The sequence below is a fragment of the Miniopterus schreibersii genome, assembly GCF_964146895.1.
Source record: "Miniopterus schreibersii genome assembly, chromosome: 16".
Taxonomy (NCBI): Eukaryota; Metazoa; Chordata; class Mammalia; order Chiroptera; family Miniopteridae; genus Miniopterus; species Miniopterus schreibersii.
In genome coordinates, this window is record NC_138116.1 from 23,467,818 (window position 1) to 23,483,309 (window position 15,492).

The following is a 15,492-nucleotide window of genomic DNA, read 5'->3' on the forward strand; positions in this document are numbered from 1 at the left end:
ATCTGAATAGAGCTGAAAAGTTTTCCTCTTTGCTTATTTAAAGACAATATGTACCCAAGCCACTTATAGTCTAATCTGTAGGTCAGAATTGCCCATGGCAAGAAAGATTAGATCACTTTAGCCTTCTCTGAAAAGCTGAACTTCAAAACATGAAATGCTAATTTTCTTTCTTTTAATCTTCACCTAAGAATATTTTTTCAGTTGCTTTTCAGAGAGTGGAAGGGAAAGGGAGAGAGAGAAACATCGACGTGAGAGAGGCATATCAATTGGTTGCCTCCTGCACGCACCCCAACTGGGGGTGGGGATCGAGCCTGCAACTGAGGTACATGTCCTTGGCCAGGATCAGACCTGGGAACCTTCAGTCCTCAGGCCGATGCTCTAACCACTGAGCCAAACCAGCCAGAGCAAGAAATGCTAATTTTCAATGAATGGATTTATTCATTGCATCTTCTAGGGCAGACATAGCTTACTTTGCCCTTTTAGTAGTGGGACACATCTGGCCACAGAGAATGTTATGCTGAGCTGCTACCCAGAGAGAACTTAGATGAGAAATGGTTCTTAATCTAGGAAGGGTATATTAAAAAAGACACTTAAGAAAGACTGGGTCATCTCTCAGTGTGTAATAAATTACACCCACTATTGAATCCATTTGATACTCTGGTGTGTTATCTTATCACGGTCTTTTAAGATATATTCACTCAATTATTATCTTATTATGAAATGATACCAATGGTGATTAATTACACATGAGGTAAATTTCCTAAGATGTCTGAAATCTACACTCAGCCTAAGCAGAAATGATGTTTCAGGGGTCTTAATATTTTAATGGGTATTTTTCCATAGTGTGAAACAATTCCTGTCTCTGGCATGAGGAGCCCAAGGAGATGTCAAAATCCTAATAGGGAGGAGGGCTGTTGTAGAGCAGAAATGATAGGGCAGGTTATTGAATAACTGTCACAAGCCAGGATAAAGGCAAATAAACACTGGATAAATGCCATTATCTGGCAGTGTGCTTGGAACCAATTTGAATTTAGTTAATTATGCTGGTGCATTCTCTGACGTGAACCAAGGTAGGGGAAAGATGCCTTCTGGGGAGTAGAGCTACACTTACTTGCTTAAATAAAATTAAAGTAAAATAAGCTCTATATCATACCCAAAACCATAATCTCTCTAATAAAATTTTCTTTTTTTGAAAAAATTTTAAATTGATTTGAGAGAGAAAAACATTGATTTCATTGGTTGCTTCTTGCGTGTGCCATGACCAGGGATCGAACCGACAACCTTGGCCTATCAGGACAACACTCTAACCAGCTGAGCTACCCAACCAGGCTAAAAATTATTCTTAAGTAAATTTATACAAAATAATCCATGCTTTAGTTTTACCTAGGTCCAAAATTTCAGAAATTAGTAATGAAAATTAAATTACATAGAATTGTGCCGTTTCCTAGATTTCTTCCTATAAGTTATTTATCACTAGTACCTATTTAAAACTATTGTAGTATGTAAATGAAGTCTCAGTCTTTAGGGAGATACATATGGATACACTTACAAATTCTTTTGTGGTCAAGCCTGAGGCCACCATAGATATTCTTCTGTTGACTGTTTTTGTTGAAGATATCACTTCTGGCTTCATTCCGCTCACACTTTCTTCCCTCACATTATACCCAGCAGTAGTAGTCTGAGCAGCAGCTAGACTCTTGGCAGATTCTCCCACTTGAAATTGGGGTAATTTCAATGCAGAGGTTGAAGTTGGCATGCTGCAAACATGAGCTGGCTCTGGGGCTCTGTCTTCAGAGGGATCAGACTCTGGGTCGTCAGAGAAGAGGCTGACTCCAGATTCTAGGTAAGGCGTTCCCTCTGAAAAGAATGGGGGGAAAATTTAATCTACATGACAATGAACCTTGAATTACAATGTCTAGGCTCTGATAAGAATTAAAAGGACAGACCAAGTTAGGTTAAAAGAAAAATGGGTGCGCTAATACAATGTTGGTTGGGGTGCAAAGTGGCTTAACTTTTCTAAAGGACAATTTGGCATTATATTCCAAAAACCATGTGTGTTTACACTTTCAGTCAATAATTCAAGTTTTAGAAATGTATCTTAAGGAAATAAAAAGCTGAATAGCTTTAAAAAAAGAAAATCCTGTCACACACCACAAACATGAATGAACTGAGGACATTATGCTAAGTCAGTGATTTTCAACTGGTGTGCCACAGTAATTTTTTTAAAGAATAGTTTATTGATTTTTAGACAGAGAGGAAGGGAGAAGGGGAGAGAAACATTGATATCAGAACACAACATCGAGTGGCTGCCTCCTGCACGTCCCCTACTGGGGACTGAGTCCAAAACCCAGGCATGTGCCCTTGACTGGCAATCAAACCGGCAACCTCCTGGTGCACAGGTCAATGCTCCACCAACTGAGCCACACCAGCCAGGGCAACTGGCTGTCTGTGGGAGGCAAGTGATTTGGTGTGTCTCTCTAACATCGGTGTTTCTCTCTCTCTCTCCCTCCCTCCCTCCCTCCCTCCCTACCCTCCCTTCCACTCTCTCTGAAAAGCAATGGAAAAAATAGCCTCGGGTGAGGATTAAAAAAGAATAATTTAAAAAATTAAAAGATTCCATTGATTTTAAGATGGTATCCTATTTCAGAGTCCTAACATGAAAAAAATTTGCACCTTAGAATCCATGAAATGAAATATTATAAGGTCTGCTTTCTATAATTTCGATCATTTTATCTAGTTTAAATAACCTTTTTTAGTCACCATTTGGGAATGAACATATAATACTTTAATAAGGAAGGAAAAAAAATTGAAATATGAAAAATACTCAAACTTAAAATCATCAGATATCATTACCATATTAAAACTAGGAGAGAAAAAAACAAACAGGAGAATATCCCTGAAACACTTCAGAAAATGTCACTCCATCAGGAAGTAAGCATAACTAAGTAGAATGTTTGAGATTCCTAAAATGATCCTAATTAAAATGGCCAAATACCTCATTTAGATGCCAAAGAGCACTTTTTATGATAACGTGTTTCTGAGGCTTAATTCATAATTTTCTTTACTAAATCAAACTTTGATTCACAAGTCAAAAAACACACTGGTCATTTAAAGTGATTTATAAAGTCTAAAATATAGTCATTTATATTCATTAATTCAGAAAATAAGAGCTTACTTTGGAGATTTGACTCATCTTTCAATCAAGGACAGGCCTAAACCTTTATTCTAGGGCCCTAGAACTTTTATCTAGCAGTTGAAATAAAACATGATTTAGAGCACACCAAGATTCTCTCATCTTCAAAAAGTGTTAAACCAATATAGACAGATTAACAACTGCAATAATTTTCAAGTAAACTTGGATTAACATTCAAGCTATTTTTAAAAAATGAATTTAAGTATAACAGATGCATTCATGATATAATACTACATCTGAAAGATGATTAACCAGAATACCTTTAGGTAAGATTCAGAGTAAAATAAAAGTGTTTTGTCCAACAGAGCAGATGAAATATTACCTAGATCTTGTCTTGGCAAATAAGACTGCTCCATTAAATCTTGGGTCTCAGACTTGGTCGGTTGTTGCTCCAATACATCAACACTCTCAATGAGCTCCTTTTGAGGTGGGCGGTTTCTGTTCTGAAGGCTCTGTGAGTGGCTCGGCACATACCACCTATCATCTAACAACTGGGATGTAGAAGGAGAAGATCTGGCAAAGATGAAAAGAGAAAGTTATCACCACAGCTCATGAAAGGATTTATCATACTTCCCAGGCAGCCAAAGCATAAGTGAAACAGCTCATTCTTGGAGAGACACCCAAGTGATGGACTAGAAGTCTGGATTCATGATGTCTGCCAACATGTCAGGGTTGACACAGAACATCTCCCCTTACGGTCTGGTCTGAGGCAGTAAGTGTGTCTCCTACCTGTTTAAAAGCATGCCAGCAAATTGCAGCAAATTATCTACTACCACTTACTCAAATTCTATAAAATAGAAAGTCTATTCCACTTGGGTCCCCATGGATGTGTTAGAATCACATCTTCTCATGAAAGTAAAAAGTTAATGATTAATTTTGACATCGCTACACTCATTCTTTCTATATCCAATTTCAGTAAAATTCACAGATTCATCCTTATCTCCTGCCTTTTCAATGTCGAATCATTCTGAAAACAAAAGCCAGCTATAAAACAGTTAGAAGAGTCTATGCACACAGTAATTCCTTTACTCTTTCAGGTTTTAGGACTTTGCTGGTTAAGATACTTAAAAGATTTAAAGGACGTCAGAGATCAGCTCAATTCAATTAATTCAAACAAATATTAGGTATTTACTAAGAGTCAGGCACTAAAACTAGGCGTTGTGGATTAAAGATGAGGGAGACCTAAACTGCTGCTCTCAAGTTGTCTAGCAGGAGGAAGTTCAATCAAATGTGTAGGTTCTTTGACAGAAGTCTCTTAGGGGGAGGGGGAGGAAGAGCAGAAATATTTGGTATAAATATTAAATGGGTGCTTAGCTCAACTAGTTAAAGCGTGGCAATGAAGTCATTACCTTTAAACATAGGTTTAGTGCCTTTGGAGGCCAGATCTTTTAATTTTGTCACAGCCTTAGTGCCAGTACCCCAGACTCAAAATATCCTTAGTCCAGTCCAAGAGGTTTGGAAAATATGGTGTGATTAGATTTTGAAAGGAGAAACTTGTCACTATTCCCAGAAAAAGAAGTAAAAATGTACATATACTCATCAGTAGGAGCTCAATAAATATAAATTCCTTTTCCTTCCTAGAGAAGTGAGATGTGTGACTCTAATGTCTCTGAGATTCTCCTGAATCATCAAATAGGAACAACAGTCCAGAACTTGTCCTTTTATCTTCACAGTGTTGTTGTAAAGATCAAATGAGCAAGTAGGTAAAGTATTTTTGAAAATATAAAGTACTATACAGTCTAATCTCAATAGTGATTTGAATAGACACCCCAAAGATACTGTGAATATTTCCTGGGGTAAATCAGTACACTTTTTCCAGAAAGGCAAAACCTTCCCTTTAATTAGGGTAAGGGCTGCCTTGGAGAACTCTACCATTAGCCTCCATGTTTGTTAAGGTTTTAGTTCTAAGCTTTGTTCTGCCCTTCAGAAGGACAGATATACTGTGCATTTCTCATGTTGTAGCTCATGCCTTGTGTAGGTCCAAAAAGCCTATATATAATTACACAAAAGAAGTATCCTAGAGCAATGGGGTTGGAAATGTCTGCATACAAAAAACAAGTTTGGTGAAAAATATTTAAGAGTTCAATGTAAAGAAAGGTTTTACTTAGATACCACAATTTGACATTTATTACTTACCTTTCCACTCCTGGCTCTTTATTTTTGTATCTGCTAGAAGTATCTAGAGGCTCTTGAAACTTGTCTGCAGAAAGGCTTTCTGGATTCAGGCTTATAGGATATTCATTACTTTTCTCTGAAGTTAATACTGTTTTAAATGGAATGGGAAAACAAAGAAATTTACTGCTTTGTCCTGATGGTAATAATTCAGGTAAGTATATCAATTTTTTTCTTAATTTTTATTTATTGATTTTAGAGAGAGGAAGAGAGAGAGAGAGAGAGAGAGAAAGAAACATTGATTTGTCATTCCACTTATTTATGCATTCATTGGTTCATTCTTGTATGTGCCCTGACTGGGAATCAAACCCATAACCTTGGCATATCAGGACAAAGCGCTAACCAACTGGGCTATCCGGCCAGGGTGAGTATATTGATTTTCAAAAGCAGCAATCTGTGACAATCAAGTTGCTTTTTAAGCAAGTATATCAGACAGAATTTTATAAACACAAATGATCCTGCACCAAATGGAACTAAAAAATAAATAAAAGGAACACTTTAAGACTGGGTAACTAAAGATACTCAACTGAGAAAGGGTTATAAAAAAAAAAAAGTATAGGGAGGAAGCCTCAGACATACAGATATTAAAAAGTCATTCCATCACATTTGAACATTTAGCATACGAGTTCCTCTTTGCACTACAATGGGGTCAAGCTAGGAAGAAAATAAGCTAATCTCAGTTAGAATTCAATTATTCAATAGTACCTAAAAACATAGGGCAAAATTTTTCTGTTCTTCTTTTCCCTTAATCCATATTTCATAAATGCAGGGATCCAGAGCCCAAGTACTGGGAGAGTACCATAGTACCCCTTAAATAATTTCCTCATCTGGGGATCTTAACATGTTATATATTATATTTTTCATGGGTAGGGAATATGGGCCAGAGCTAATCTTTAATAAATTTACTGACTGCCTATTATGTGCAAAGTATTGGGAGAATCAAAGGAAAACACACTGGGAAGAAGGAAAGAGATATTAAGAAATGATCAACTATAAAGAACCCATAAGGAAATACAGCTTTAAAAAGCATATAACTCATCCACCCAGTTGATTCAGAATTTCTAGGAGAGGAGCATAGGAATTTTTAACAAGTGCTTCCAGGAATGAATATACTACAAGACAAAAAAAGCCCTGATGTATCTAAAAATCACTTCCACTGTAACAGACTATAGTCTTATAAATGCTAATATTTGCTTTCTGAATGACAGGTAATCCAGGAGAAAAAAATGACAAAGTGCCTGATATGAAATAACTTTACCAGCAGAGGGAGGTACACATAATTTATAATGGGTAGATACATGTGCACAAAAATATTACGCAGGCTTGGAACTGACACTTAGATAAACAGTAGGGCAGAACTATGCTGAGGGCAGGACATTTGATGCAAAGACCCTAGAACAATGAGTAAGTTTATTACAAAAGATAAAGTAAAACCTCCTAATAAAAATGCAAAAATGTTTTATATAGAGATTCATAAGAAATTTTCAAAAAGGTTTTCAAATCCATGCTAAAAATGTATACAAATATAACATTTATAAAATTAAAAAAAAAAAAAAAGGCCACAAAGAAACATTTTGTCTACAGATCTTCAGGAAAAAATAAACACCCCTCCCCTAAAAATGAGATAAGATTTACACATATGATCAAAGCCAGACAATAACATTTTATAAGCTGTGCATAAAAATGAAAAGTCTAGTCTGTTTTTTAGACCGAAGATGGGGAAAGCACCTCAAAGAAGAGAATTGTGCTGGGGACTAGACTTTGGGCTTTATTGTCTGGGAGATGAAACAAATGAAGATACAGCTACAAAGAAAGCATTTAAGGAAATACATTCGAACCACTGCCATAGCAACAGAGTTCCTAACTTCTTATGTATAAGCTACTATTTCTCCTTGAACATAAAAATATAGCAAGGCACACTCCCTGACCAAGGCCACAATTCTGAATAATTAAGACCTGGTGCCTAACCTCTCATCTACTTGGCTACATATTTGCCCCTATTTAAAAACCTGCCCAATGTACTGTCTTTCATAATGCTTTTTTCAACTAAATACTCAAAATTTCATCTTACTATCCTTCATTTATGCCATGTTATCCCTCAGCTCAGAGCTGACTTCTTACAGGAAGTCAGCTCTGATCAACTCCATCTACCTGGTCATTCCAAATGCCTTCTTAGAGATACATCTAGTCTTGTTGGGATAAAGCACCTGATTCTACCACATAATTGGGTTTTCTGTGGCTCAAGATGCAGTTCTTCAAGTAAAGTGCATCTCTACATATAAACCAGAAAGCACATTGGATAGGGCTTTGTGATCTGACACCTGGGGTATAAAGAATATGAGTGTTTTACAAGCTTTCTAAAATCATGGGGTTACCTATTTCCAGTCTCTCCCATTGCACTCAACTTCCTATGGGCTCCTCATAGCATCTCCTCATTGTAGGTATTCAGTCAGACAATGACACTTAATGGCTGTCTCGATCTCTCTGAATGGTAAATTAGTTGTAAGCAGGGACTAGAACCAAGGCTCTAAAATTATCCATGGAGTGACTCAGAAAATATATGCTGAGCAAAGATCATAAAATGTTCACATTAGATCCACATTTTTCTGGAGATAAAGGCTTAGGGAGGGGAATAATTTTGCTTAAGAGGAATTTGGCCGGTATTACAAACCTTTTTCTGATGTGTTTTGTTCCAGATTTAGTAGATCCTCAGAAGCACAAGAATCAGCTATGAGGGAAGGGGACTTGTCATAAGGCTGGCTCTCCTGCTGCTCTAACACAGCTTTCAGTTGGTCCATTTCCTGCTTGATCTTTATCAGGTTATCTTGCATGGTATCCCTCTGCTACAGACACAAAAGATGACACCAAGAAAGTTACACTTTCAGAAATTTGCCAGAATGCAAGAATATGTCATACCAATTAATTTTAACATGGGAATTAAAATCACCTACTATGGAATTATAAGTTCTGGCTGAACACCTTTTAATCCAACCATATTAATGCAATTAATACCCATGAAATTATTTCAGACTGCTGTTAAAGGAGGAAAAAAATTCCTCACTCTCCCAAGTGGACTTGCTTTATTGTGATGTCCTTTTGAAGTTGATTACTTTCTTTTAAAAGCTCAGGAATGAAAAAATAATTAAGGTGTTTAAACACTTTTTAAAAAAAAAAAATCTTTATTGATTTCAGAGAGACAAGGGGAGAGAGAAAGAGAGAGAGAGAGAGAGAGAGAGAGAGAAACGTCAACGATGAGGGTTGTCACTGATTGGCTGCTTCCTGCACTCCCCCGATTGGGGATTGAGCCTGCAAGCCTAGCATGTGCCCTGACCGGGAATCGAACCGTGATCTCCTGGATCCTAGGTCGATGCTCAGCCTCTGAGCCATGCTCAGTCGGGCAAGGTGCTTAAACACTTTTGGTATTTAAAATTAGCATGACTCAGTTAACATTTTACATAGCCTGTGTTTCAAAGGTTTAGTATTGTGGGACTCATAAGAGATTTGGGTTAGTCCATATAAAAATGTGATTTCTGGCTTGTGAGGACGCTTCTTTTTCTAAGATTCTTTGAACATTTAGTTTCTAACAGAAAGAAGAGCTAATTCATTAATTTATCTATTTGTTCATCCCATAACTATTTGTTGACCATCTATTATATGTCAGACACTGTCCTAGTGCTGGGGATATGGCCTGCATGGTGCTGCCATTCTAGATGGGGAGAGAACTTCAGAGAGAAGGATCTGTTAGAGAGAAGGAGCCAACAGAAACAGCCCTAGGAAAGCCTATAAGGACAGTTAATGTTTCCAACTTAAGACAAGAGGCTCTTCTTTGCTTATGGGGCTCATGTTTATTTCTCCATTTCAAAAAGAAATCTGTGCCCTGGCCGGGTAGCTCAGTTGGTTACAGCATCGTCCTGATACACCAAGGTTGTGGGTTCAATCCTGTGTCAGGGCACATATAAGAATCAACCAATGGATGCATAGAATAAGTGGAACAACAAACCGATGTTTCTCTCTCTCCCCCCTCCTCTCTCTAAAATCAATAAATTAAAAAAAACAAAACCTGAGGCTAAAATAAAAAAAATTAAAAGAAAAAGAAACCTGCTAAGTATAAAGGTTTTCTTTCTTTTTTGTTGTTCTCACGTTTTCTTCTTTCTTGAGTCTAAGATTTTTGATAAGCAAAGTATTTCATAATTAAGGAGATTTACAAAATATACCCTTCTTCATTACTTTTAGAAGGAACATCAATGGCTGCCAGCAAACCCTAGGGAAACAGATTGTTTCACCCTCTGTTTCTTCTTCTGATCCTTGAAAATGACTGCCCTCCACTAAAAACTAGCCATCTACTTTCTCCTGCTACACTGAGTTCTTAGTTTTCAGGTTTTTATGGCCATAAAATGTATTCCCAGCTTCACAAAGGCTTTCAATGCTATGCTGAGATTGTTTTGCTGCCAATGGCCACAATAGCGCCATTGCCACCACGTGGTGCTTCTGAGTAGTTCCATTACTGATCAAGAAGGGCTTGCCTAAGTATATCTGGAAAGAAATCACAGATATCCGTAAGCTTCAGAAGCTGTTCTAGACACTGCTGTCACAACCATCACATTTCACCTCTATGTGGTAATTAAATCGGTTAGAAAATCAGGAAAAAACAGTAATGGAAGAATTAGATAACTTTCCTTTGTGTTTTCCCAAAGGAATGACTTTATAATTTGGACAATTCCCCCGTAGGCAATTGGCCAGATATATTTGGGAGACCAAAACCAAATTGGTTACCAAGTTTCCTTAATTGTAATTCTTAAGTGTTTCTTAAATTAGCTCTATTTCTTTTATTTTCCACTATGCTGCTCTGATCTTTACTTTTATTATTTTTTTGAATTGTCATAAGATTGTATTTGAGCCAAACTGACAACAGTTGCCAGGAAGCAAGATCTCAAATGCTTCCTGCTCTCTACATTTTTTTTTTAATCCTAACTGGAGAATATTTTTTTCCATTGATTTTTTAGAGAGTATGGAAGGGAAGGAGGAGGAGGGGGAAGAGAGAGAAAAAAACATCAATGTGAGAGAGACACATCGATTGGTTGCCTCCCACACACACTTGGACCAAAGCCAGGGATTGAACCTGCAACCAAGGTATGTGCCCTTGACCAGGAACTGAACCTGCGATTCTTTGGTCCATGGGATGACGCTCTAACTACTGAGCAAAACTGGCCAGGGCCTGATCTCTACTTTTAATACAGACAGCTAGATTACTGTGGAAGTTCCTTAAATGCATGTTTATCATGTCTTTTTCTTCCATAAGGACCTTGGTGGTATACCACTGCTCAGATAAGGTAATGCATTCTGAAAACTAAATAATTATTACTCATTATAGCCCTCAGGATAAAGTCCAAATTCCTAAGCAGAGCATTCAAAAGGCCCTTCATACCTTCTTATCTTTTATTTCCCCCCCAAACCACCATATGCCATTTTCTAGTCACACAGAACAACTTTGTGCTTCCTGGGCATTTTATGCCTTTGTGCCTTTGCCTGGATTGCTGCCTCCCTTCTCTTTCCACCTGGAAAAATTCTTCTCATCTTTCAAGGCCCAGTTTGAATGTATCCTTCGAAAATCCCCACCAACTGACGATCCCTCACTATTTCATTTATACTGCTAATGCATTAGTATACCAAAATGGAATGCATGACCCTCCTTTGATACAGTAGTGCTTTCACATATGTTTTTGCTATAGGGCAAGTGGGTTTCAAAGGTTTAGCTTATTCATTAACTTCGGTATCTAGTGTTCTGCAGTGAGCTCAGTGGTATGTATGTGAGTACATATGAAATAAAAGGTAGCATGACTTCAATCCAGGTGATTACAATCTAATTTGAGGAGACAAGATACCACACATGACTGTTATATCATTAACTCTAAGGGATGATAAAAGCAAATGTAAGAATGCGGGATGCATACTACTGAATGCACAAGACATCACACACACATCCACACATGCTTTTTACCTGAGTTGTTAAAATATCACTCTGAGAGGACAGCTCCGAACAGTCTTCAGAGAGGTTTGTTTCACTCTCATACTCAGATGCTGCTTCATCTTAAATGATAATAAAAATAGAGATTCAGATGTAAAAACAGACAGCAAATTCTGCAATTTGCTATCTGTTTCTTCCCATTGGCAGGACAAGTATCACTTTCATGTCACAGAAAATGATTACACGCCTTGTTTTGGGACACCTTGATTTCCTCTAGAAATCCTAACAATGAAAACCAGAAGCAAGTCCACTGACAATTAGTGCAATAAATCTCATTCAAATAGAGATGTTCTAGCTACGCGAAGGACTTTTAAGGAAAAGCACCTTAGGAGGAACATGCTTAAAGTTTAAGAAGCACTTACTTTAATTGTATTTGGAAACTCGTAAAATGTGCTCCCCCAAAGCCAAAAACATTTAGCTCATTTCTACAAAATACCTAAGTTTGAATCGGCACTCTGCTCTTCTTGACTATTCTCTTCGAGGCCAGTTTCCCTTTCATCATCTGAAATCAATTCCTTGTCACTCAGAACTTCCTGGTTTTCAGGCTGACACTTCACTTGCTGGGAAGGAGGCTCAAACATCAAGAAAGGATCCTGGGTGTTTGTATTAGTGGTCAAGTCTTCTGATGCACTGTACTGTGAGGAAAATAAGCTCCTAGAACATCTCGCTTCCTCACTAAGGTGATGTTTCTGGGATGCCTTTGCAGACATCACCTGGTTACTGCAGTTATTTAAGCTACTCTTTAATGATATTAGGTTCTCCTCTGTTTCCTTAGACAGACGTGTGGCAACAGCATTATGTCTGGTAGATGGAGAAGGTATATTGGTTACTTTACCAAATAGTAAGTGTTGGAAACAAGGAAGCTCTTCATCCTCACTAGACATGTCCTCTTCTGAGGACTCTAATTTTCTGGCCCTCCTTTGGCGACGTTGAGTCAAATGTGTATTGGCTAAGGGGCTAGGGCTCCTTCTGAATTCTTCTTTCTGGACACTTTTGCTAAAAACAGCAGATCTTTCCTTAACGTCACTTTCATCAAAGCTGCTCTTCTCCTTTATTTCATCATCATTTAACAAGTCATCTGGTGTCTCAGAACAAACCTGAGAAACAGAATTACTTCCCATAGGTTGTTCTAGGTTATCTGAAATTTGACATGGAGAGAAATATGCACTAACAGCCTGAACTACTTCTTCATTTTCTCCTTGCGATTTTATTTCAGGATGTTTACAATTACTTATAGGAAGGCTTGGCTTATAGACTTCAGGCTGCATGAGACCTAGTCTGAGCATAGCATTTAATTTTGATCCTCTATTTCTATCTAGTTCTGCTTGAATATTTTCATCACTGGAACCTACTTCATTGATACTAGAGCCTACTTCATTAGTACTACTTGAGCTGCCATCTTTAAAAGCACTCTCTCTAATGTTATTTAGGCTAATTGGGCTCACTGTACTTTGAATGTCCTCATTTCCCATTGCTCTTTCAGGTGGGGACACTGAATGTTCCTCAAACTTTTCTTCTGACAGGTTTTTCTTACTTACAGTTTTAACAAATGACCTGATGGAAGAAATGGATGGTACATGATATGGGTTTTGTGAAATCCCGTGTTTATCTGCAAGAGTGAGTTCAGTTTCATTGCCTCTGAACTGAGATAACTGACAAAGCCTAGAGGTTCCTTTTATGCTATATTTGGCATACTCTCCTGGCTTTTTGTCTTTCTCACAAACCACAGGAAAGCCTGCAGTTGTGTGAACTGCCTGCACATGCTTGATTTTAGATTCTTCCTCTTCCTGATTTTCTTCTTTTTGTCCACAATCAAGAGTGACTTCTGGACTTTGTTTCCTTAAGGACCTGGAGTGGGCATAGTCTGCTGCACATTCCTTTTCCAGATTTGAAAACAGAGCAAATGACTGACGCTTTGAAACCTTGAATGTATTCTGTAAATATTGTGTATCAAGTTCACTCTCTTCCATTTCTATGCTTGTCTCCTGAGAGTGGTTAACTTCACATTTCAACAGATCCTTAAAGCCCTCTCTGTTATTTTTTGTATCTTTAGAACCATAGATAAGCTCATTGGGGTTTTTAATTGCTGTACACAGACCCGCACATTGATTTGGAGCTGCTTCTGCCTCCCCTGCAGTGTCAGGTTCCAGTAATGAGACACTATCCTGTGTGCCATAATCAGTTTCAGGTACCAATACAACATTGGTACTCTCCATAGATCCATCAGTTTGCAAACTTCTTCCCCCACTTAGCACCGAGTCTTTGGCACCATTAGGCATCTGAATTGTTCCCACATCCCCTTCTAGTTCTTCTCTTTGAGGGTCAGGATTGACTGACTCTTGAAGTTTACTAGTACTCGAACCATTAGTGAAAAAACCAGGTATGTTTGTTAAATTCAGTTCTGGAAAAGCATCATTAGCAAGTTTTTTATTTATTTGTTCATTTGACTTGTTACTCTTCCTGGCTCCAGTTGCAGATTCTTTACCTTCCATGAGTTGGCACTTTTGGCTGTGTCTGACTGGTACTTGGTCAGAATTTTTTTCCTTCATCTCTTCACTGCTAGAACAACTATCAATTTGTAGTTCAGTATGACCAGGTGGGCTTAGATTTCTATTGACTACTAGTTCAAGTGCATAGATATGCCTGGTAGAGGACTTCCTCTTCAGCCTGTTCTTCCTAGGTGCTTTTGAGCTGTGGGTATTTAATTCTAGTTCCATACTGCTTACGCTGCTGCTTATAGGTTTGGCTTTAGTTGTGAAAGCAGATTCTTTTTCCACTGATTCTGTTGGGTTAGCATTTTTCTCTTTCTGAACATAATCACCTTTTGTTTCATTGTCAGGACGATTATTAGTAATATTCACCACATGACCACTCTGCTCTACTTGGTCTGTTCCCTCAATTATCTTTTCAGGAGTCTCTTCAACAACTGCTAAATCTACTTTCTTGATAAAATCCTCAGGATGAAGGCCTGATGTACTTCTCCTTTTACGCTTTAGTTTATTTGTGAGGGGACACTCTTGTGTTATCTGAGGCTCTATAGCAGATGCTCCAATAATTAGATTTTCAGTTATGTGGCTCAAGTTAGGGAGGCTTGCCTTCCTCCGATAGGTTTTCCCAAATATTTTATCTTCAATATTACTTTCTACTGGTTTGGAGTGGACTCTTTCACTTTCACAGATTAAAGCACCATGAGGATCACGGGCCATTAAGGTTATTTTCTCTGGAGAACCAAAATATCCATCTCCTTCATTTGGAACTTCTACTGCACCAGCTACTTCAACATTTGACTCAGATGTCCCATTATGTGAGCCATCAGAAGTTAATATTTCATCACGTCTGGAAAACCACTCATTAACTTTCTGTATGCTACTATTCCGTGTTATCCAAGGAAAATCTTGGGAATCTCTAGGATGGTCAGAGCATGGAGGTTCTTTTCTCTCATTCAGAGGATCAGCATTCAGAACTACCCTTTTCTCTGTGCTGGGATTCTGCCTATCATTACATGTTTCTTTACTTTCAGCCCATCTGCTCTGCTGGCTCCTTGCTAAGCCAAGCTGCTTGCTTTTATTACAGAATTCAGCCTTTTCTACATTCATTCTGTCTTTAGTGAGTAGTAAACTGCTGTTCTCATGCTGTAACAACGATCTGGCATGAGTATCTGTGCCGCATGGCTCCACATGCAAGTTTGAAACAGAAATACCCTGATACTTTTCTATATGCTTCTCAGTTGCATGCTTCTCCATGGTGGTCAAATCTTTATTACTAGATTGATGATGTTCAATATTTATTATGTCCTCAGAAAACTCACAAGCAGCTGAAAGTATACAAAAACAACAGGTAATTAACAACTGAAATTATCATGAAAAAATACTTAATACAACTTGGGGGTAGAAATGAAACAACTGGCTATTTTCAGAGAAACTATCCTTTAAACAGCCAAGTATACTGAAGATGTAGCCCATACCCTCTCATGTAATTCCTTTTACTGTATTCTCATTAGTTCTACTCAAGATAATTAAAATTTTAATTTCAGAATTCTCCTTCCTCATAAACTACACTTCCTATTTCCCTAACCTGTAATAGTGAATTAAAAGCAGACTTT

General features: G+C 37.8%; 1 protein-coding gene across 12 annotated transcripts in view; it reads right to left on the reverse strand.

Annotated features, from left to right (window-relative positions):
• Positions 1–15,492, reverse strand: part of BRCA1 (BRCA1 DNA repair associated) — a 50,544-nt gene that overhangs the window by 13,802 nt on the left and 21,250 nt on the right. For 8 of the 12 annotated variants that reach the window (XM_081161606.1, XM_081161604.1, XM_081161605.1 and 5 more), the window contains 6 exons: positions 11,827–15,204; positions 11,364–11,452; positions 8,037–8,208; positions 5,330–5,456; positions 3,516–3,706; positions 1,550–1,857 (listed from right to left, as the gene is read on the reverse strand). In XM_081161606.1, coding sequence (XP_081017732.1) covers positions 1,550–1,857; positions 3,516–3,706; positions 5,330–5,456; positions 8,037–8,208; positions 11,364–11,452; positions 11,827–15,204 — 4,265 coding nt within the window. The remainder of the gene's footprint in view (positions 1–1,549; positions 1,858–3,515; positions 3,707–5,329; positions 5,457–8,036; positions 8,209–11,363; positions 11,453–11,826; positions 15,205–15,492) is intronic. The other 4 variants (XM_081161600.1, XM_081161602.1, XM_081161601.1 and 1 more) reach the window with 1 other exon arrangement.